Source organism: Phyllopteryx taeniolatus, chromosome 1 (genome assembly GCF_024500385.1).
Source record: "Phyllopteryx taeniolatus isolate TA_2022b chromosome 1, UOR_Ptae_1.2, whole genome shotgun sequence".
NCBI lineage: Eukaryota > Metazoa > Chordata > Actinopteri > Syngnathiformes > Syngnathidae > Phyllopteryx > Phyllopteryx taeniolatus.
In genome coordinates, this window is record NC_084502.1 from 383,611 (window position 1) to 406,645 (window position 23,035).

Sequence of the window (23,035 nt, forward strand, 5' to 3'; positions counted from 1 at the left end):
ATTTATACAAGTATTTATATAAAAGGCAAAAAACTATTTAAAAAAAATAGACAGCATATCAGCTTATAGGTCAAATCTGTTGAATGTCATCAATCATACATTGTTTAAGGGACTAAACTTCTTCGTGGTTGTATTTTTTGCTCTTTTGTCCTTTGTAATACCTTCATTGCGGATGTTTTTTTTAATGACGCTAATATAATCATATTAGAGCACAATGCTGTAAGTACCTTTTTAAGAGCAATTAACTTTTAATTCTCAAGAATATTGAACATTGACATTGAAATGTAGAACAATAAATATCTGATAAATAAAAAATATATATAAAAAAAAAAAAAGACTCATGGGTGTTTTCATAACATTTCTCTTAAAACAAATAAACATTTGGCACAGAGGTATAAAGAGCCATTAACGTCTTAACAGACAATAATATACTGCCAATTGGTTAAGAAAAAGTGCAAAGTAACAACAGCACAACAAGTAGATCAAGATTCATACTGCCTATGAAAGGTTTGCAGCACTTCCTTGAACGCTGCTTTGTCAACATGTTTAACGGCTGCATCTCTTCAAGCGAGTGATGTACTGTGCATGTGACTGTCATGTTAATGCTTGCATTGTTGGACAAAGGCTTCCTTAATTGCAAGCTAACGGGAAACGGAAAATGTCCCACCGCGGGTTTTTTTGCCACCTCAAGAAATTGGCTGGGATGGTTGTTTTAAATGGACTTTGTCGCGTTGTGGTTTATGTTGTTTTGTTTTTGTCGCAACTTCATACGAATTCAACCGCGCGTGTGGCCGCGTTCATCTGGCTTCAATCCAAAATGTCGCGGTGGCATTTGGCTTTGGAACGAATTCCATTTATGCCCCTCAACTTGCTGTAATCGCACAGCTACATGCTGGCCTTCGGAAAACTTCGCTGACTCCGCCTGCAATTCTCCGTGGGCCTGCATTTCAAACACACGCACGCACGCACATGGCCAATGAGATGGGGTCCTGCCCTTCACCATCTGATTGGTTTAGACTAGACCGTTGGAAATTTGCATCAAATATATTAATAGGACAGTGGTATGGGAAAGCTAATTGTATATTATGGTATCAACATACTGGTGTATAACATTATGAAAACAAAGTATTGCATATTGGTAGATGGCATTTTTTTGTACATATCGATAATAGTATCTGAATATCCTTAAATACTCTCAATATATTGATAATGAGACAGATTAGGTTGTAGGGACACAAGTTCCTTCTTCCCAACTCATTTTGTAAATCATGAGGTATTTGAAAAAGAAAAATGACAAGAGTTACACAGCTGTGTTCATTTTGTTTAATAACATGGTAAAAACATATGGTACATGAAAACGTTTGTCTGGTAAACGTGTATGTGTTCTTTGAGCCTGTGAAAGCACAGCTTTATGGCGTGTGAACAGAGCATCCGTCTCCGTGTTGCTCCTTCGTCTTTTACGCTGCACTGCTTGCTCCCGGGCTGCTGAGCGCCGCGGTGCGGTTTAAACTCCGCTCGCTTGGGACAGAAAGCAAAAGGGGAGAGCCGTGATTGGGGGGGCTCAATCAGCAAATGAGGTTAAAAAACCACATCGTGGGTGTCACTGTTAGGCTGTGGTTTATTTGCGACAGGCGGGAGTGGCTTCTTGTAAAACTCTGTGGAGCGGAAGAGAGGGTTTGGCTAAATTACTACACAGACAGGACATTCTGAAATAAATCCATGCATCAGGCAAAAGAAACAGAGTGGGATGAGAGGGTGAAGATGCTGTATGGAGATGGACAGGTGGATGCAAAGACCAACAAGCCATTGGAGATGATCAAGCTTAACGCTGCATTAAGAGTCAAAGCACGGCTTCGGTGTTTCCTCTGCAGTGCCCAACTGAAATGTTGTCTACAATGACAACAGCAGCCCTCCAATTATTACTCTGAAGAGAAGACACTTCCATCCATTAGTGAAAGAGAAAGAAGGAAAACTAAATGATTGTTTGCAAGCATGGGATTAGATGGGAGCTGTTAAAGAACAAAACAACAAATTGGACTGTAGACACGGCGGTCTTTACCAGAGGCTTTTGAGTCCCACAGAGGCTCGAGTTTGGGCAGCCTAGAAACGTTAGGTGACGCCCATCCGACTAAAATAGAAAAAAAGGCAGTAGAACTTTCAAATATTTGCCAGGGAAAATGTACCTTCTTATTAGATGCAGCATCATACACAGTCATGGAAAAAATGATTAGATCACCCTTGTTTCTTCAATTTCTTCTTCATTTGAATGTCTGGTACCACTAAAGTTATTTTAGCTGAGAGAATGAACAAAAATGCAGCTGATTACATAATACTTGATGTCCTATTTGACATGCTTAAGCTTAACTGTTTTCCCAGTTATTTTGCTATCAAACCCGTGGAAAATGGCGAGATAACAGCTCTAATTCAACTGTTACCTTTAGTTGTACCAGACATTAAAATGAACAACAAACTCAAGTGGTGCAATCATTTTTTCCATGACCGTATATACAAACCCCAATTCCAATTATTTCGGGACGTTGTGTAAAACGTAAATAGAAACAGAATGCAATGATTTGCAAATCCTTTTCAATCTATATTCAGTTCAATACACAACAAAAACAAGATATTTAATGTTCAAACTGATAAACTTGATTGTTTTTAGCAAATAATCATTAACTTCGAATTTTATGGCTGCAGCACGTTCCAAAAAAGCTGGGACAGGTGGCAAAAAAGAGTGAGAAAGTTGAGGAATGCTCATCCCACAGGTGAACAGGCTCATTGGGAACAGGTGGGTGCCATGATTGCTTCCCTGAATTGCTCAGTCATTCACAAGCAAAGATGGGGCGAGGTTCACCTCTTTGGGAACAAGTGCGCGAGAAAATAGTCGAACAGTTTAAGGACAATGTTCCTCAACGTACGACTGCTAACATTTGACATTCGAAAATGCAACAGCGTCGACTCGCTCCCTCCTCACTATTTTCAAACAATGAAAAAATTAAATGTCATTAGTGCAAATCAAGTTGAGGAGAGAAAGTGTGACGAGGAAAAGACGAATCGAGTTGAAAAGAGAAAGTGTGAAGTGGAAAAGACAAATTGAGTTGAGAAGAGAAAGAGGGACGCAGAAAAGACGAACTGAGTTGAAGAGAAAGTGTGACGTGGAAAACACGAACCAAGTTGAGAAGACGAATCGAGTTGAAAAGAGAAAATGCGACGAGGAAAAGATGAATCGAGTTGAGAAGAGAAAGTGTGAAGTGGAAAAGACGAGCCGAGTTGAAGAGAAAGTGTGACGCGGGAAAGACAAATCGAATTGAGAAGACGAATTGAGTTGAGAAGAGAAAGTGTGATGTGGAAAATACAAATCAGGTTGAGAATAGAAAGTGTGACTTGGGAAAGCCGAATGGAGTTGAGAAAAGAAAGTGTAACGTGGAAAAGACGAACCTGGAACTGGCGCAGGGGAGGGTCTCTCTGCTGGCCCCTCCTCCGTCTTCAGTGGGTCCACACGGTGCTTCCTCTTCAGGTACAATTTTCTCACCTTTTGCTTGCTTTGCTCCGTGGTTGTGCCTGCGACAAAATATGGTGCTATGAATTTGAAATGATGGGAAAACGCTTCAGTTTCTTCTTGAATGTTTGAAACCATATCCGTAATGCGGTGTCAGTGTGATTGTTAAATTATTTCCTCTAAGGCACTGAAAATTTCCAGAGTGTTCGCAAGTGGCACAGAAACGGGGTGCATGCTATTTTGCAAATGTTCTTCAAAAGTGCCCACTGCCTTCATCTCGTTTTTCATCTTTCAGTTTGAGGTTGAAATGCACACGCACAGCTACTGTGGATTCACAGTCGCATTCAATTAAAATTTGCCACATTACTCATTGTAAAGATCGGCGCGGGTCGGAACACACTTACTTGAGCTGGAATTATCTGGCATTTGCCTGGCATCGTCTCTCTCTTCATGATTGTCCTCCTGATACTTGCCGTCTGCCTTCAGACTGTTGATCGTGCACTCCTGCAGCTCCTGTTGCCTTCTCGCATTTTCTTTATCCCCACTCTGAATGAAATTTTGGACGGAAGAGAAATCGGTCACGCTGCCGATCACACAGCGCCTTATTTTAATGTTCGGTTGCTGTTTCATACCTCACTGATGACATTTTCAATCGGCTGGAAGGGGTTGGGCATGTTTTCTTCATCAGGTTCATCTTCGCAAATCTGCCTGCCTTCACGTTCTGCCTCTTCCCTCTCTTGCCGTTCTCTAGAAAAAAAACGTATTAACCTTTTGGCATCTTGATACACACGTTTGTGAGGGATGTATAGAAAATATTCTTGGGTCAAATGAGTTCAAGTGTTTACCCGCAAGCAATGAAAAAAAAGATTTCATTACACTTTAGTGTAGAAAACAAATAGAGATATTGTCTTCTATTCTTGGGTAGGGAACGCATCCATGATACATTTTTTTCCCCATACCTCCCTGCTCACCTCTCTTCTTTTATCCGCCGGACTCGTTCTGCCCTCTCTTTCTTATCCTGTTCTTCCAGAGCACGCTGTTCTGCAGTGTCTTTCTGCACACGTTCAGTAATGTCCTCATAATCTTTGGCAATGTTGTTGAGCAACCAGCTCAAACCCCGTTTGATGGATTTGTCAACCTTCTTGCCGTAACCCAGGACCGCAGAACACGGCTCCTGGAAAAGGAATAGAACGCATTTCGTCAGCACTGCCAAGCCAAAGCATACGAGGGCGCTTTAACAAAGCAAGCTGTTTTTTCTAGAAATGGTGGGGCTCACAGTAAAACTGAACGCTCTTCATGTCACTCAACGGCCATGCCACAACAGGTGCAGAAACACTTACGATCTGACAGAGACACTTGTTCTCATTAACAAGCTTCTCTAACGACAGGTTCTCAATGATGTCTGCTTCAGCCAGTGCTCCTTCCTGATCCTGTTTGTTGGCAAGTCTGCAAGAAGAGACCAGAACTAAATGAGTATAGGCCACCGGCTACAGAAAATGACCCTTTCCCACAACCAAGACCTTCTACATCTAAACCTAATTTCTAGTTGGCTCTAATTCTAAAAGTTCTGATCGCATACATTTTTGTTTAATTATTTGCCCAGGATTGCACTAATTTGGGTGTCATTTTTAACAGTTGCAGTATTCCGTCAGTCACCGCATGGACAGAAACAGTTGGAAGTTGCTCCTAAAACCACTGAAAAAGAAGAGCCGCAAATGACGGTTATTCTTTCATATTTTTTCCCAAAAAAATTGTCAAGTCAATAGTGCGCATGATACACAGGTAAAGGTGAAAATGAAAACAACTTTCACATTATATAAATGTATGCCGCCATCTAGAGGTTGTGAAAAAGCTGTACATTTAAATTCCAATATGCCACCGCCACCGAGAGGTTATGAAAAAGGTGTAGCCTACACTTTTATTCCAATATGACAGGGGTAAATATGACTGCATATATGTATAATTGTGCTCATAAGTTTACATAACCTGGCAGGATTTGCAAATTATTATTATTATTTTTTTTTAATAAATACGACTGATGACTGAACAACATCATTAATTTCTTTAAGGGTATGTTTTGTTGAATGATAATGCTTTTCTGAAATGCTTGACAGTTTAATTTGAATCCAATCCATCCATCCATTTTCTGTACCGCTTATCCTCACGTGGGTCGCGGGCGTGCTGGACTCTTATCTTCAGGCGAGAAGCGGGATACAGCATGAACCGGTAGCCAGCCAATCGCAGGGCACATATAAACAAACAACCATTCACACTCAAATTCACACCTACAGGCAATTTAGAGTTTTCACTCAACCTACCACGCATGTTTTTGGGATGTGGGAGGAAACCGGAGTACCCGGAGAAAAAACATGCAGGTACGGGGAGAACATGCAAACTCCACACAGGTGAAGCCGGATAAAATTAAATGCGTTTCGTCTGGTCCTTCATGTTTTCTTTAAATAATTGAACCCATCTTACAAATTCTGCCTGGGTAATCAAACATGAGCACAACTGTGTGTTTTCTCATTGACTAAATAAAAGTAGGGCTGTGAATTTCAAAATAAGAGTAAGTAAATAAAAAGGAAGTATTACGTGTTCAAATAAAGTGCTTAACCTCAGAATAATTCTTTGAAAATAAAAAAATACAGATAATATTTCATGTTTTTATCATATGGGTAGAAGCAAAATCATGCATTGTAAAAATACATTATATACATGGGTAGAAGGGTTTTCCACAATTTTGAGGTCAACTTTGGGGGTGCGTATTATACATGGGTGCGCATCATACATGAGAAATTACGGTAGTTTAAAACAAAGATTATTTACTGTGGTTTTACTTTTTCATTACAACACTGCATTGGACTACAAGGTGCAGATAGGACAATTTACCAAATGAAATCTAGGAGGCTTAAACGTGAAATGGCTGAAGACAATGTGCAACAACCACATTTAGCCAAGTTAAAGCCAATTAACTTCCTATGCAACTGTACACATATGCACAGTTATATTCAATTCATATTGAACAGTATTCCATCCATCCATTTTCTGTACCACTTCTCCTTACGTGGGTCGCAGGCATGCTGGAGCCTCTCCCAGCTAACTCTGGGCGAGAGGTGGGGTACACCCTGAAAAGGTCGCCAGCCAATCGCAGCGCACATATAAACAACCATTCGTACTTAACATTCACACCTACGGGCAATTTACAGTCTTCAATCAACCTACCATGCATGTTTTTGGGATGTGGGAGGAAACCGGAGTACCCGGAGAAAAGCCATGCAGGAATGGGGAGAACATGCAAACTCCACACAGGTGAGGCCGGATTTGAACCCGCAACCACAGAACTGTGAGGCAGATGTACCAACCAGTCGCCCACCGTGCCGCCCCGAACAGTATTCCAATATTTTTATTTTAGTGTAATAGATTAATTTAAAAAATACATTTAAGAACAATAAAATGTATGTGTATATAAAAGTGCTTTATTGAGCCAGTGGGAGTCGCAGCATATGAATTTATCCAAATGATCGGAAAGGTCCCACCACTGTCTCAATTGGAGCCAGGAAAAGCCCTGAATGAATGATCCTTTTAAATCCAACTTTTGAATTCCGTTGCATCCACTCACACCAGCACCGGCTTCCCAGCGATGCGCGGGTGCTGCAGAACCTCTGCCATGGTCTCCCGCGTCTCCTGAATCCGCTGCACGTCGCTGGAGTCCACCACAAACACCACACCGTGTGACTCCGAGTAGTAATTCTTCCATATACCGCGGATCCTCTTCCCACCACCCAGATCAAAGATGGTGACCTCAAATTTTCCTTGCTTCAAGTCAACCTTCGAAAAACCCACAGTTGGAGCAACATCCTGGGGATTTTCTGCAAAACAAAGTCAAAGGTTAGCAAAGATAAATCTGTACAACAAAATAGGAAGAACAATGAAACCAGGTCCGAACCTCCTTGGATTCCTCGTACTGTGGCGGTCTTTCCTGCGTTATCCAGTCCTACCATCACCAAAGTCACTTTTCTGTAGGAAAAGAAATTAGTCTGAATACAGTTTTTAGTCTTAACACACTCATATTCTGACTCATGAGCCAGGCCCAGAGAAACTTACACTTAATTGTCACAATGGAAGGCGCAGTTACGCCACTTAGATAAACAGTGAAATCGGTCCGTGGACTGAATGAGCCAGTTATTGTCATGCAACTATTCATTCAGAATTCTCAATTATGTAATGCACTGTTTCCAATAATTGTCATGCTATGAGTGTGTGCTGAATAACAAAGCAGTTTGTAGCTCTAGCATGCTAATCTTATGAACTAATCAAGTGACAAAGACAAACAGGAAAACATTTATAGCAAACAGAGGACTGCGGGTATGTATTCAAGGTGATCATAAGCACATACACTGGACGTTCATTTGTCTCCTTTCTACATACTTAACTGTGACACCTGGGCCGAGTAGACATCAAGCACTTAATCCATCTAACGGCCCTTTGGAGCCAGCTGGCCTTCATCTGAGCAGCCTCATGATGTAAACCCACGGAAAGCCGATATAATGAGCACCCGCTATCTGGGACCCCGTTTACGTTGCAAACCCCTCGCAGCAAAGTGTCAGAGGAGAGCGACTTGCTCAACTGACCTGGCCGTGGGATTAGGTGAGGATTTCTCACTAAATCCAAAGACTCACTTGCACCACGTGGGTTGTGCGCAAACGTTTAATCTTTCATTATTATGCGTCTCCATTGCTGGATAGGCCTTGAACTCAATGCACCATAAGGAAATATATTTCAAATCTACCCATGTCATTTTTTAACTTCCTGTCACAATCTCAATAAAAAAAATAAAATTATGTCTGTGTAGAGTCGGAGTCATCCAGGTCTAACAATCCGCAAATGTTGAATTGAGGAAACTGGACTCTTCTTGTTTTTTGAATTTGTTGTTTATTTACCAAAAAATGTTGAAAAATGACTTGCACATTAGGCTAACCATTTCTAATACAAGGCATCTCTTACATAGCTCGTTAAGGTATCCAATAGTAAAAGTTATAAACAACCGACGCGGTTCACAAACCACAAAGGTAAACCTGTCGTTAATAGCGCTCAAAACTGAGCATCTTCGAAAAAGGCAGAATATTTTACAAAGCTCACACACGACTGGTGTACCTAATGAAGTGTCTGGTGATTTGCAAAAGAGATCGCTGGCTTACAAAATTCCCCCCAGTTATTCCAATCTGTTGACATGATTCCAATGTTAGAATATGAGAAAGCGTCGGTATTGTTGTGTTCAACCTATCTCCGCTGACTTACGGGGAACAAGCTGCACTCATCACAAGTCAATCACAGGAGACAAAGAACCATTTACACTCACATTCAAACCTAAGGACAACTTCATTGAACATTGAAAATACAAATCACTCAAGGAGGATAATACTCATGTAAAAACCGAAGTTGCATGTCTTTTGTTGTGGTTTTGCTGTGTATGATGCATATTTTATGTACTGCACATGCTTTTATGACTGCGCTTCTGCATTGCATGCGTGAGTGAGTTTTTTTTTTTTTTTGGTTCATCTAGTTTACGATTCTGAATGTTACACATTTTTAATAGTACCTATCAGTGTGGGACGTTTTAAATCAAGGGAGTCAAACTCAAAGCAAGGGGGCCAGATCTGGCCCGCCGCATCATTTTATGTGTCAACTTAATGTTTCTTGCTAAATGGATTCTTTTTTTTATTATTTTGGTAGAAAATCTGTGCCAAAATGGCCATTGACTGCCATGTAGTCTCTTGAGCCGGTTTTACATGCGTTTTTCAACTAATCCCAATAAATTGGACAAGAGTGGTGTACTAAAACATTTACTTGCCAGTTTTCCATAAATTCTTATGTCCAATTCAATTTGATGTTGAGCAAATATACAACAAGGGGCAAATGTGTATATGTACTAAGATGTGGCGATATTACATTTATAACATCCCGCTGCGGAAAATCATAACTATGATGTTATTTTATAAGGATTGAGGGTGTGTAAAAATATGGATTAATCGATGCATAGCAATATTCCCAACCCCAATTCAATATAGATTCAGCAACTCCTCTGAATCGGCTCAAACTACTGGCATGTTTTGTATTTTTGCAATTTTATACTCCATATGCACAAATAAGTTATTGTGCAATTGTTTTTATTTTCAGATGTTTTATTGCCCAAAAATGGGGGGGTGATATACCACGTATGTTCACATAAGAATACGTATTTAAAAATTGTCAACAGGCATTATAATTATGTGTATTTCTACTTCTTCCTGAGTAGACACCAAAGCATTTACAATAATATTGAATTGCAACTTAAAGATTCCAAATTGAATTGAATCGCAACCTAAAGAATCAAAATCAAATTGAATCATGAGTTTCTCAATTTCCAGCCTCGACTTTACACCGATTTTATTGGCCTGATCGGTATCTGCCGATAATTAGCATTTTATGCTGATCGGCTTTAATGTCATAATTCGCAGATCCGATTCGGCTCCGCAAAAGACATTGACTCCGCGTTGCCATCGTGCACAGTATATTTTAAACAAAAATCTCGTTTATTTTTAGTCTTGTCGCGGGTCTTTTGACGTAGTTGTAAATATCTGACGGCCAATGAAGTTATATAAAATAAAACATAAAAAATAAACGTCAGCGGTGTGAGACAGACAACACGCAATCAGACTACAAGACAAATTTGCTCTTTCACGATTGCACTATGTCGGACTACTGCAATAATACTACTGATTCCGCATCCCGTTTTTTACGATCATTGGGAGGATACCCTCGTTGCCGTGGCGACGACAAGAGAGGATCGCGCCGACTGCATTCTAAGGACAAAATGGGGGGGAAACGTGTGTTGGTGGTCACCGGTGCTCAGGACAGGAGAGGCCGTTCGTTTAAGGCTCGCTTGAGGGATGTTCACGTACTTTGAATACGATACGGGTCGCAAGCAGGCAACAAAACGTTACGTAGCCTAGCAAGCTAGTGCTAGCGCTAACGGTTGTTCATAAACATGCCGCCGTTCTGTCGAATCATGCTCTAACGTTTCGGTGTGGGTGAAGTCATTATTTCTGTCACGGTGTAATGTTGGGTTGACATGACTGATTAGAACACACGATCTGACTAGAGCAGTGATTTCCAACCTTTATGGAGCCAAGGAACATATTTTACCCAAAAAAACAAAAAACAAAAAAAATGAATAAATCTCACGGTACACCAACAAACAAAAAAAGTCGCAAAAAGTGGATACATGAATTACTCTATTTACTTCCTGCCATCTAATAGAATACCATTCATTTGTTCTGTTTGTCAGTATGCCTCGCTGGCATAAATAGAGGACGAAATATATATTATTTATTGTAAATATAATTTTTGGAGCAATTAAGTTCATATGTATATACAGTAAATGAACAGGTCATTTAAATAGACACATTCCTCCATCTTGTGATCGGATATCTTTTTTTTTTTTTTTTTAAATCGGTGATCGGCCCCAAAAATCCTGATCGTGTAACTAACTGGCGCATGTACAGTTCTGTTGTGATTGATGACTTGGTAACTATTTTATCGCATGTATCCCGTTTTCAGGGGCTAAACAGTTGACGTAACTCCACATCTAAGCTTATGTCCACATTGTGAGAGCAAATAAAAGGCATTTGTTAAATTTGAATGTAAAATGACTTGCTTACCTTGCCGGCTCTCGCCAGCGTTTCAGCCAGTTGCAGCAATTGGCCATCAGGCTAAACATGTCGGGCCAAGTGCGGGTCTGCAGTCAAGTGGTCATCAGGAGTTCCGCCACTCGTCAGCCCCGTTGTGTGTTGTGGCGACCGTTACCCGAACTACATTGTGAGCGAAGTCCTGTCTGATGTAACATTAGTGGCCATTGACAATGCTAAGCATCACTCAGTCCTGTGATTTAGGTGTCCGTCCATGTCACGGGAAGACCCAAACGAAGAATACATATCCCAAAAATTCCAAAAACCGTCAACTGCCGCTAATGCTAGCGCTTCGAGCGAGCGTGTTAAACTCGTTTTAGTCTCGACACACGTCACTCACCTTGTAAATAAGACTTGTATTCACCATGAACCAAGAGCCGGCTGTATAAGAGCGCAATATCAAAACGAGTAACATGTTTACATTGCGAACGAAGCGCTTAGCAATTAGCTTGCTTCAGTCTTTCTGCGCCTTCTTTTCCGTTGCTAGGATGCTGACGTCATATACCCTCGTCCCACAAAATCAGTCTTTTCTGTATAGAGCGCCGCCTATGCACAATCTTGGCACTACACGCCCACCGACGCCTGGTGCACGCACGCACACACAATCTCCAGAAATTAAAATATTGCAGAAAAGTTCATTTATTTCAGTACTCATTCATTACAAACTTTTCAGAGGGTAAATTCCTGCCAAATTTCAAAATTAAAAATCGTTTTCACTGCTACTTAATATTATAGTTTCTATATATTTTTTAGGATTTTTGTTTGCTGTGGGCGACAATCAATTTATTTTTTTTAAATCATGAAATATTTCACTCCGATCGTGTATAGAGCATCTCTATGAGTTTCACTATTTGAATTGAGCTACCTAACTAAATTAAGATGTTGACACTTTTGAGATGTACCTGTAAAGATTGTTCACAACTATTTATCTTAATCTGAAATGAAGATTTAAAATGTCATACGGTGTGTGGTGTGCTCTGATAATCTCAAGAAAGAACATTTGCGGGCGTGCCGTCCATATACACTTTTTTGGAAATGACTTCCTGCCGTCTAGTGAACCCACGTACACAAAACACATCGCAGGTAGAACATGTTTTTCTTTACGGCCGCTTCCTTGTCCGTCAGTCAGCTTGCTTCTTGATTGGCTACATTCCGTAGCACTTCCCAATCTACGGAGTCATGAATTGAGAAGAGTCGGTTTTTCCCACACACGTGAAGAGTTTTGATCAGAACGACTGGACACGTTTAGCATTTAAGATTGTCAACCAAAGCCTGTTTCCGACCCCATTATCAGGACAAATTCATCCGACACCTCAAACCAAAGGATTATTTTACAGGATAACCTTATGAGACAAACTTGTCTGGCATTTGTTGGCCTTGGTCGGAAAGGGGCAAAATCAGCACAAAAACAGCCTGATTGTCTTTAAGATTTGGCCTAACACTTGTTAAATGAGTGTCGATACTGAATGTACCATGTTTATTGAACCATCCACATCAATTACATTAAATACAAAATACTTTTTCCCCCAGACCCTCAAAACTAGCAGGAGCATGTAGAATTTAGAAAGACCTCGAGGAGGATACTAAATACTTTTTTTTTTTTTTTTTTTGCAGACACACACAAGCAGCAAACACATGCACACACTGTAACTAGAAATGAAAACCATCAGTCAGCCTGGCTAATCTTGATTTATGGCAAAAACTAAATCATCATTCTGATATCCCTTATCTCAAACGTGAACAAAAAGGCTCAACCATTGACAATAATATTAAACGATAGCATTCTACTTAAACAAAACAACTTTCTTTATGCACGGCAAGCAGATTTACTTCGCAACAACCACTTCTTTCAAACCCCTCCAAAAATGACCCAATCTTAACTTGTATGAATCCTGTAACAAACTTTAAAATAGCCTGCAAAACTCAAGTTCACATAAACATGAAAAAAAAATGATCATCCTTTTTTATCGTATTTTAGACAAACTTGACTGACGACATCTGCGGGCATTATGACGCCGTGAGAAACGCGCCGCACTGCGCTACGTCTTTCTCAGTCAGTCACTGCTCGTCCGTCGACTCGGAGAAAGTGCGCTCCCGCCGCTCACAGCCTGTGACAAAGTTGAGGAGGTCCACAGCGGTCACCACCCCAAAGACCATCTGCTTCAAACTGGGGGAGCCGTCCGTCAGGTCTGAAACACAACAAGAACACGGGAGCAAAGAATGAAGTGCAGGACTCACACGGTAAAGCCAAAAGGTGATGCAGAAACAAAGCTATCGACACAGCACCTTTTCTACCTTCCAAATACTCAAAGCAGTGGCGGTTCTGGGGCTCCAGGCTTCACTTCCACAAATAAGTAGAAGATTCCCTTAAATTCAAGCCCCTAGCATTATTAGTGTTAGCTTCTAATAAGCGACACTACTCTAGTAAAGACACTTGATTGCTCTGTGAAGATGTTGAGAGGGATTGTTTGCGTTTGGCGATGTGGCCTTGTGCCACAACAACGCTTTCATTATCTTCCGCTAGTAGAAGCAAGGAGCGGTCGCCCGGTGTGAGGCGTTCCAGCCCACTGCTTGTCATTCTAACGAAAGCCGGGCGGTTTGAGAGCTCCGCCCCTAAAAGGAGCCAATTTTACCATGGCAATTTTGTAATTCTTGATTCTTGGGGTACGGTGACAAAAAGCTTGCCAAAGACATGTTATTAGGATACCTGGGTAATGGCTTCAATTTCAAATAAACAATGCATGCCGGCAATATGTCTCGTTTAAGAAGTGTGAGCTGAAACACACAATAAGTGTATTTTTTCCCCCACACGCCTACTAAGCGCAAGAAAGTTCAGACAACTTACATTGGATCTGCTCATGAACCACCAGGGCGAAGTGATCGATTTCCAGAATTCGGGACAACTTTCCCAAGTTATCCAAAAGACGTATCTGAAATTATGAGAGAAGGGGACAATATTTTGAGAGTGGGATGGAAGAAAATAGACATTAAAATCTATTTGAAAAATGCAATGCTTCTTCATCCAAGTTTAAGCTTAATTGGACAGACTTGACCGGAACTCTGCCTGGGATCTGATTTACTAAGGATCATGACACGTTTCAAACACAGTAAGTTAGTCTGACCTGTTTGAACTGCTTGTAGAGCACTTTGCTGACTGCATCTGACAGCCTGATCTTCCCTGCAAGGATGGAAGCCAGCATGTTCCCCAGAGTCACCATGCCCAGGATTACCCTACACACACACACACACACACACACACAATTAAATATTTTACCATGGCAAATATTTGTGTTTGACGTGATCCAGGACACACACCCCGACTCATCCACCACAGGCGCTTGGTCAAAGCCCTTCTCTTTGAGGATTTTGATCGTCCGCTGGCAGCTGACGGTCGGCAAGACAGTGAGCGGTGCGGAGAGGTTCAAACTTTGCACGTTTAGGTTCCACCACCTGACAGCGACAGAGACCGATGCCATGCACATCCCTGAATGTTTGTACGTTCCAATTTGCTCGGGATAAAAACGCAACTTTCAACATACCAGGGTTTTTTCACCATGAGGTCCTCCTCGCTCAGGAAACCCTTCTGCACCATCCATTTGTCACTCAGGAATTTGGACCTTGCAAAAGACATTTTGAAAATGGATTCATTCCAACTCAATCCATTTGATCAGAGTTTCTCATTCATCAAAGTTGACGTGATATATTGGTGAAAACACTTGTGGGCCCTCGTAACTACAGCTCGAGCCATCCATTTTCTATAGTGTTGATCCTGTTCAGGGTCGCAGCGGCGGTGGACTCGACTGATCACCTGTCAATCACTTCATGGTTCAAGTGGCACAATGCAGATTGCTTCATTGCAGTGTAAAGAAAAAGAATAATCTGTCCTAATCCAAGTGTGATTAAAAATCTGATGCACATCACAATGTGAACGCACAGATCGGATAGACTTTGGACGAAATCATTCAAATGCGCACGTCGCTAACGTAGAAACACCCGTGTCAGCCCAAAACAACACACATAAACATTTAGAAATCAAAACTACAGTGAAAGCCCAGACAATGAAATATGGTCCCTTAGAGGTGTGTCAATCATTAAATAAGGAAAATAATTGCAGATGGTGATGTGGAGGATTTTGGACTGGGAGGATGCCCGAAGACCAAGCCAACACTCGTTCAAGCCCCTTCTTACTCTTTGGCAGCACTCCAAACCACAAAATCCATTGAAGCGGCCCGCGTTAGAACTTGACCACGCCTTACATGTAGTTTCGGACGGAGTCCGGAAGGATGACCACGCAGCGCTGTCCCTCTTTCAACTCTTTGGCAACATTGACAGCAGCTGCCATGGCGGTGCCAGAGCTCCCCCCTGTTTCGCACACAGATACTTTCACTGGCAACGTAACATACAGGGAGATCTCAATCAATTAGAAAAGGATTGAAAAGTTCACTAATTTCAGTGTTCATACATTATCTGTTATATTTACTGTTACTCGAAGTACGTTTCCGGTCGACTGGTGCAAGCACTTACCGCACAGCAGGCCCTCATCCCTGATCAGCATACGAGACATAGTGAAGGACTCCTCGTCGTCTGACTTGTACCAGCTGTCAATAACCTGACAACACCGAATGAAGACATCGGTGCCTATCGCAAATGCACAAACGTGCAAGGAGAGAAGAAAAGGCCGGTGCTACTTACTGATCTGTCGAGCACTGTGGGAATGAAGTCATAGCCGATGCCCTCCACCTCGTACTGGGTCTTGTCAGTCTTGTTCAGTTCTTCTGGCTCTGCCAGGCAAGAGCCTAACGGGTCAACACCAACAATCTACAGACAAAATGTCAAAAGAGTTAGTCTCAGCTGACACCTCGTATTTCCGTATTGCTCTAACAGAGTTGTTTAATATCTTTAACCGGGCCAGACGGTGACGTGCAACGGTTACGTTAGAACACGTGTGCTGGCTTTTGGCCATGTCCATCCATCCATCCAACCAGATCCTGTTCAGGGTCAGAACCGAACCGAACTGATTGGTCGCAAAACGCAAAGTACAACTTCCAAACAAATGTTGGTGGTTGCTGATTGTTGGTGGGTAATACTGCCACATAATTCAGAGGTATGGTGAGCCCGCTATTCACAAATATACCTTTGTATTTATTCTGTGAACCCTCTCCTCTGAAAAACTCACCTTTTGCAGTTTGTGTGCTCTTTATTAAACTCCCTAAAATGCCATGAGATGGTGGCAAAGCCATAGTAAAATGTTTCAATAAACAATTTAGTAATGCCGATGGTTTGGACACATCCAGAGGAGAGAGAGTGAGTATATTGGTAGGATGATGAGGATGGAGCTGCCAGGTAAGCGAGCGAGAGGATCAGCGAGTTTCAAAAACCGATAACAAGATGGAGCAATTTAAATGACCTGTTCATTTACTGTATATGCACGTGTGTAAAATCTATTTATAATAAATAATGTACCGTATTTTCCGCATTATAAGGCGCCCTTAAAAGCCTTTCATTTTCTCCAAAATCGACGGTGCGCCTTTTAACCCGGTGCGCCTTATGTGTGCACTGAGTTCCAAAATCTGTAAAATCTGTAAAAATGTGCGATTTTGCTAAGCGCTCCGCTTCATTGACTGTCGGACCATCTCCCGCCGACATAGGGACGTAACACGTACACTACGTACCCTGGCAGCGATAAACCAATTAAGAGAACATTACGTAAAGCCACGTAGAGTACCGCCACGCCTCCGGTAGGTGTACTGTACTAGCTAAACAAGGACCCCCGAAAATGGCAGCAGCGAACAGACAATTCAAACTACAGGCTATCAGTTACGCGGTTGTAAATGGGAATAGAGCAGCCGTGAGAGAATTCAAAATCAAGCACAAGAACAGGTGCTTCAACCGTTAGTGCTAGCACTAGCTTGCTATGCTACATGACGTTTTGTTGCCTGCTTGTGAGCCGTATTGTACTAAAAGTACGTGAACATACCTCAAGCAAGCCTTAAACGAACATCCTCTCCCGAGCACCGCTGACCACCAACGCACGTTTTCCCCCATTTTGTTCTTATAAACAGACGGCGCGATTCGTTGTTGTCGTCGCCATGGTAACGAGTGTATCCAGTCGCATTTGAGTTGACAAGCCGAAGCCCAGTGATCGTAAAAAACGGGATGCGGTGGAAATCGGAACACAAGATTTTATTGCAGTAGTCTGACAATCGGAAAAGTGCAAATTTGTCTTGTAGTCTGATCCGGGCATTATGTGTTGTCTGTCCCACACTATATATATATATATATATTGTGATCTATGGTAACAACTTACCTTGATGTTGGGGCAACGCTCCTTTAGTTTGCGGGCAATGCCCGTAATGGTGCCTCCAGTGCCGGCCCCTGCCACCAACATGTCCAGTTTACCTGGTCAGGTGAGAGAGAAACGTGTCAACGTGCCGTTGCTCGTGCTAACGAAACTTGCTATTTCTCGGAGCGGCGCGGACGTCCTGTACCGTCGCACTGCTCCAGGATTTCTTCGGCTGTGGTGTCGTAGTGAGCCAGAGGGTTGCTGGGGTTGCGGTACTGGTCCAGGATGTGCGAGTTGGGGATCTCGTTCTTCAGGCGCCAGGCAACTCCCACGTGAGATTCTGGGGAGTTGAAGCGAGCACTGGTCGGCGTGCGAACGATCTCGGCTCCGAGTGCTCTCAGCACGTCGACCTGCGTGAAGAAAAAGTTCTCCTGAAGAATGCGGAGGGAAGGAAGCCACTGTGGACAGAAAGACAAATTCACCTTCTCCATGCTCATTTTTTCAGGCATGACGATGATGCAGCGGTAGCCTTTGACAGCCGCGGCCAGAGCCAATCCGATACCTCGACACGAGCAAACACAACATTTACAAGGCTTCTGCTTCAGCTCGTTAAAATACCTTTTGTCATAGCAACACACGCACGCACGTACGCACTTGTGAACACAAACGCATGCGCCAGCTCGCTCGATTACCAGTGTTGCCGGAGGTGGGCTCAATGATGGTGTCTCCCAGCTTGAGGACGCCCGCCCTCTCTGCGTCCTCCACCATTCGCAGACTGATCCTGTCTTTGACGCTGCCGCCAGCGTTGAAGTACTCGCACTTGGCCACTACGCCGACGTCACGGAGGAAGGAAGAACATTAACAACGACCATTACGTGTTGTCTGTCCCACACCGCCGACTTTTTTTTTAATAACTTTATCGGCCGTCAGATACAATACAGTATCTGTACTAGGTCAAAATACACGCGACAAGGCTAAAAATAAAATAGCTTTTGGATTCAAATAAACTGTGCACGATGGCGACGCGGAGTCTATGTCTTTTGCGGAGCCGATCAATGTCAGCGAATTATGACATTAAAGCCGATCAGCATAAAATGCTAATTATCGGCCGATACCGATCAGGCCGATAAAATCGGTGTAAAGTCTACCAATAATGATGTTTAAATGGAGGGAATCTTTTTGAATGGTTAGGCTGATTATAATTGGAGTAAAGCTTTTGTGTCAAATGCGCTTGCCAGCTTTTACGTAGGGATTTTAATTTTCGTGTTGGTTTTAAACATTTGTGAATAATAATACCTTTCCTATTTTTTTTCAACTCAGTATATAATATGCAAATTAGCAATGTGAATCATACGTCACAATAAATCTCCCTTTTATATAAGAGTTTAGAACTTACATAATGGTTGTTTGTACCCTTCTTTACAATAAGGGTCTCTTTGCCATTTAAAAATTGTAGTTAATCATTGATACATTTATTTAAATCAATTAAATTTAAATTGAACACAACAGAAGCGTGAATGTGCCAAACGGTGAGCCCGAACTTGTTGCGAAAGCCATTTATAACAGTAAATTAACAGCTTACAAAGAATTTGTAATTGAAATACTAACCTGTGTAAAAACACTTAATATGGGCAACATTAATGTAAAGCGAAACCCAACGCGGTCTTCAGGCCGGACTGAAAATTGAGCGTTAAACCCTTCGAGAAGGGACAGTAACTCTCGGCTCGTGTGCGCGGAGACTCACATATTTCACATTTGAGTCCGAACGCTTTTGAGATTTTGTTGATCCGCACCAGGGGAGTGTCACCAATCCTGTGCAAAATGTCAGGAAGAATAGTAGGCGCAGCCGTTCTGTCAACAGAAATAGAATAAAGGAAAAGGGTGTTGGCAAACACACATTCATTATAATAATCATATACTGCTGACAACAACATTTAGTTGTAATTATTTTCTTCCTTATTGAGAATTTTCAGTGTGAAAAACTAATAGGGTCTCTACATATGTCCCAACTCACCTTGGAACATGAGGATGAGGAGATTCTGCACGCGGGGCTCCCAGGCTCCACTTGCAGCGGCTCGGCAGGTCCGGACGGATCCATTTCCTGGGAATGCCGCCATTCTGCTCGGCGTCGTCCTCCGCCGCGCGCGTGCCGTCGACCCCGTTGGTCGGGTCCGAAGCCTCGTGCAGTTTTACTTCGCCGTTGATGTGGTGGAGCAGCTTGGCAGCGTGGGGGCAGATGGGGCTTTTCACAGGAGCCTCGTTGGACAAGGGAACGGAAGGCATGGTTTGCTTGACCAAAAAAAAAAAAAAAAAAAAAAACGGAAAAAAATGACAATCATCAATGTCCCAAGAAATTGTGCTTTTGAAATTTCCAGAAAAACTTCGACAAGGCATCATTTCAGCAACCTTTTGTTTATCCTGCTGAAGAAAATATGTGGACCATTTGTTTCTGATTGGAGAGTATATTGAACAACAGTCGAAAGCTCAGTAAACAATTTGCTAACCATTCATGCCAAATCATGCCAACAATGAGTAAACCCAGACTGAAAGGAAACAATAACATCAACTGACTGTTGATATTTCCTTTCCTGGCACATCTCAACTTTTTAACGTTCATTTGATCAAATATGGAAAGTAGACTTTTTAGTTGGTTATATACAAATAGTTGGGTCTCTTCCCGCCTTTCATACATGAAAATAAACAACCAAGTCAATCTTTTGAAATGAGCTTATTTTCAAAAAGCTGTGAGTGAGCCATTCATTGCAAATTGTGTCATCACAACTTGGCTAATTTACATAATAACCGCCCCTACACCAAGTTTCTCTGAAAACAAGGCTGGGCGAAGATCCAAAGTCACTTTCAAGCAAAGGTCGTGGTTCACCCGCAAGACAAAGCTTTCTAAGCAAAACTGTAAGGAGTTTTGTTGGACGTACAGATTAACTTTTGATCAGTAGCACATACTTGATTGCTCGGTGCACTCATTTTAGCAAGACCAAAAAATGAGGTGCGGAACGTTTTCTGTAATTCTTGATCCTTCGGCATGTCACGGAGACGTTATCAAGACACCTGGGAACGGTTTCCAATTGTGGCGAAATGAAATGTCCTATTAAGATTAGAGTCCAGTGATCCTTCGCGCTGCCAAATTAAAGCAAACTGGCTTATCGAGCTCATATTGCATCAGTCGCTGACGCAGTTGCTTTTAACACATTCACTGCCATTGACGGCTTTAGAAGTCAAATATCCATGTTAACTGGGAAGGCTGGCAGTGAATGTTAAGAACAAAATATGCTATATCTACAGACAACTGTTGTTGTAATTACACAAATTTAATATAATCCTATTATAAAAACAGTAATGGTCTGTAATATCAAGGTAAATGTGTTCCATTATGGATGTTTTCTTTTAATGTATGATCAAATAGAATACAGAATTTTAAAAGCGAATTCAGACACCAGCATTACAGCAGATAAAATAAAAAGTCGTTCCCTGCGTTCATCAATTGGAATAATGTTGTTGGCTTTTTTTTTTACCCCTGTTGCCAAATGTTATATTATACATCTATTATATATTTTTTTCATGCTTTACCTTATTGATGTTGTCAAACATCACATACAGTTGTGCTCGTGAGTTTACCTACCTGGCAGAATTTGGGAAATAGTGACAATTTTGGGTGCTGCTGACTGAATCATCTCATGATTTCCTTTATTGCTATCGTTGTTAAGTTGTGTACTATTCTGGAAAGCCTTACAGTTTAATTGGAATGGCACCAAAACTAAAATCAATGTGTTTCGCTTTCGTTATCGCTCGTGTTATCGTCGAAATTCTGCCAAGGAATGGCAATGGATGAGAACAAGTGCTTAATTATGAGAATTCTTCGGAACAGCCAGACGTCATGGAGTGCGAGCCAAGCTGCTCGTTTCACTGATCTGCTGTCAAAACAACTGCGTGTAGCACTCAATTTAGCAATTAAGACGTGCAGGTTGAACCAGGGAAAAGCTCTTTTGTATGCTTATTACTTCGGATTAAACGCTCCAAATAAAACCAATCCGATGAAAATATGATTAGTAATTCACCCTTAACTGTTACATATGGAGGTCATGTAGTATTAGTCTTCTGTGGCATAATCAGCTCTCCAAAATTCTAACATTTAGTTAGCAGTTAATTTCATTTGTACAAAAAAAAAAAAAAGAAAGAAAGAAAAGAAAAGCGCTGTCTGCACTGTCAGCAAAAAGCGCAAGCAGACAGACTGGGCGACAACAAAGCGCACAAATGTGAGCAGCAGGAACGCACAGCGCACGCACACACGAAGAGCTCAACGTGTTTGCAAGTCCATCGTGTGGCCTGCTGCAGCAATGTTGCATCATATCAATGGAAGAAAAAAAAAACAATGGATGACCTCGTAAATCTTCTCCAAAGGGAAACACACACGCACGCGCACACGGTCGCTTCTGTTTCCCCACAAGGCAAACGACAGCAAATTCTACACGTTAGACGTTGAAATTTACCGAGACGTGATTTTCCGCCAATAATGGGCTCGTTTCAGAAGAAGAAGAACACGCAGGTGAAGTCGTTGGTGTTGCGTCAGCTTCCACGGAAGCACACAACACGACTGAAGAAGCTCCACCGAACATTGTCGCGTTTGTGTCGTCGGGACTCGGCACCGCTGGCTCGTCACTCACCTGTTAAGTGCAACGTGGCCCCGAAAACGAGCGTAAAAGCCGAGAGCAGATGAGGAGCTGCGACACAACGCAGCACAGCACAACTTCTGGTTTGCAGTTGCCACCTGACGCGTCGCCGCGCTCTCTGATTGGCTGCAGCGAGGGCGTCCGCTCGAGCTTCTGCGCCAATCACGAGCCGGACACTTCCCGAGACTGATTGGCCCACGCAGTCCCAGCCCACTGTTTATCGGCAGAACACGCCCGATTGACGTCTCGGGAAATCGACTGCGGTCAAGCCAGCCTCCAATCGTAAAGTAGCAGTCAACCCAGCCGCCTCTAATTTTGTTCATACTAGGCATTACGGTAATAGGTCGCCAACTCGCGGCGAAAGCCACCTTCAAAATAAAAGCTTCCTAATAATACGAACGTCAGTGTTCTTCGGTTAAGGAATGCAACCAGCAAAGTTAATTAGAATCTTGAGATACATTACATACATACATACATAAAAAAAATACTTTATTTGATATCTTGGGAAAAATAAATGGCAATGGACTGCACTTATATAGCGCTTTATCTCCATCATCACAGTGGCCAAAGTGCTTTACAAAGACTCATATTCACACACACATTCATAAACCAATGGCCGACTGCTGCCATGCGAGGCGCTGCCATGCCCACTGGGAGCAAATTAGGGTTCAGTGTCTTGCCCAAGGACACTTCGACATGCGGACAGTCGTAGCAGGGATTCGAACCTGTTCTACCTACTGAGTCTTTTGTTGCAGACCTGGGGGGGGGTGTAGTGTCGCCCAGGACTGATCTGGTGTTGTGATAACTAGGAGATTTTTTTTAAAGAATTTTTTAAATCCGT

The 23,035-nt window shown here is 42.2% G+C and overlaps 2 protein-coding genes across 6 annotated transcripts; both read right to left on the reverse strand.

Annotated features, from left to right (window-relative positions):
- Positions 1-1,309: 1,309 nt before the first annotated feature.
- Positions 1,310-11,739, reverse strand: arl13b (ADP-ribosylation factor-like 13b). 4 transcript variants are annotated; one of them, XM_061771748.1, is made up of 10 exons: positions 11,200-11,739; positions 7,446-7,516; positions 7,119-7,368; positions 4,840-4,945; positions 4,471-4,673; positions 4,132-4,246; positions 3,904-4,045; positions 3,439-3,561; positions 2,060-2,128; positions 1,310-1,518 (listed from the first exon to the last, which is right to left on the reverse strand). In XM_061771748.1, the coding sequence occupies exons 1-10, from the start codon at positions 11,256-11,258 to the stop codon at positions 1,505-1,507; spliced, it is 1,152 nt and encodes a 383-aa protein (XP_061627732.1). In that variant the 5' UTR covers positions 11,259-11,739; the 3' UTR covers positions 1,310-1,504. The 4 variants fall into 4 exon arrangements, with proteins under 4 accessions (XP_061627732.1, XP_061627648.1, XP_061627902.1 ...); XM_061771664.1 differs by having other exon boundaries at positions 1,310-1,655; XM_061771918.1 differs by lacking the exon at positions 2,060-2,128.
- A 950-nt stretch (positions 11,740-12,689) lies between these two features.
- Positions 12,690-22,346, reverse strand: cbsa (cystathionine beta-synthase a). Of its 2 annotated transcripts, none has more exons than XM_061771528.1 (15): positions 22,189-22,346; positions 19,524-19,798; positions 19,254-19,360; positions 18,202-18,336; positions 17,992-18,071; positions 17,715-17,919; positions 17,534-17,625; positions 15,919-16,044; positions 15,751-15,835; positions 15,483-15,588; positions 14,766-14,843; positions 14,542-14,676; positions 14,349-14,457; positions 14,072-14,156; positions 12,690-13,415 (listed from the first exon to the last, which is right to left on the reverse strand). In XM_061771528.1, the coding sequence occupies exons 2-15, from the start codon at positions 19,790-19,792 to the stop codon at positions 13,285-13,287; spliced, it is 1,743 nt and encodes a 580-aa protein (XP_061627512.1). In that variant the 5' UTR covers positions 19,793-19,798; positions 22,189-22,346; the 3' UTR covers positions 12,690-13,284. The 2 variants fall into 2 exon arrangements, with proteins under 2 accessions (XP_061627512.1, XP_061627429.1); XM_061771445.1 differs by having other exon boundaries at positions 22,015-22,283.
- Positions 22,347-23,035: the final 689 nt, after the last annotated feature.

Bases quoted from the DNA above. Each gene is read 5' to 3' on its own strand.
- cbsa (XM_061771445.1), bottom strand. From the start codon at position 22,140: ATGTTCGGTGGAGCTTCTTCAGTCGTGTTGTGTGCTTCCGTGGAAGCT. The intron at 19,361-19,523 runs GTGAGTTGGGAC...TTCTGTTGACAG, and splicing joins CCTCATCCTCATGTTCCAAG to AACGGCTGCGCCTACTATTC. The intron at 18,337-19,253 runs GTGAGTCTCCGC...ACGTCGGCGTAG, and splicing joins CGGACTCAAATGTGAAATAT to TGGCCAAGTGCGAGTACTTC.
- arl13b (XM_061771664.1), bottom strand. From the start codon at position 11,258: ATGTTTAGCCTGATGGCCAATTGCTGCAACTGGCTGAAACGCTGGCGA. The intron at 7,369-7,445 runs GTTCGGACCTGG...TTTGTTTTGCAG, and splicing joins AGTACGAGGAATCCAAGGAG to AAAATCCCCAGGATGTTGCT. The intron at 4,674-4,839 runs GTAAGTGTTTCT...TTCCTTTTCCAG, and splicing joins ACAAGTGTCTCTGTCAGATC to GAGCCGTGTTCTGCGGTCCT.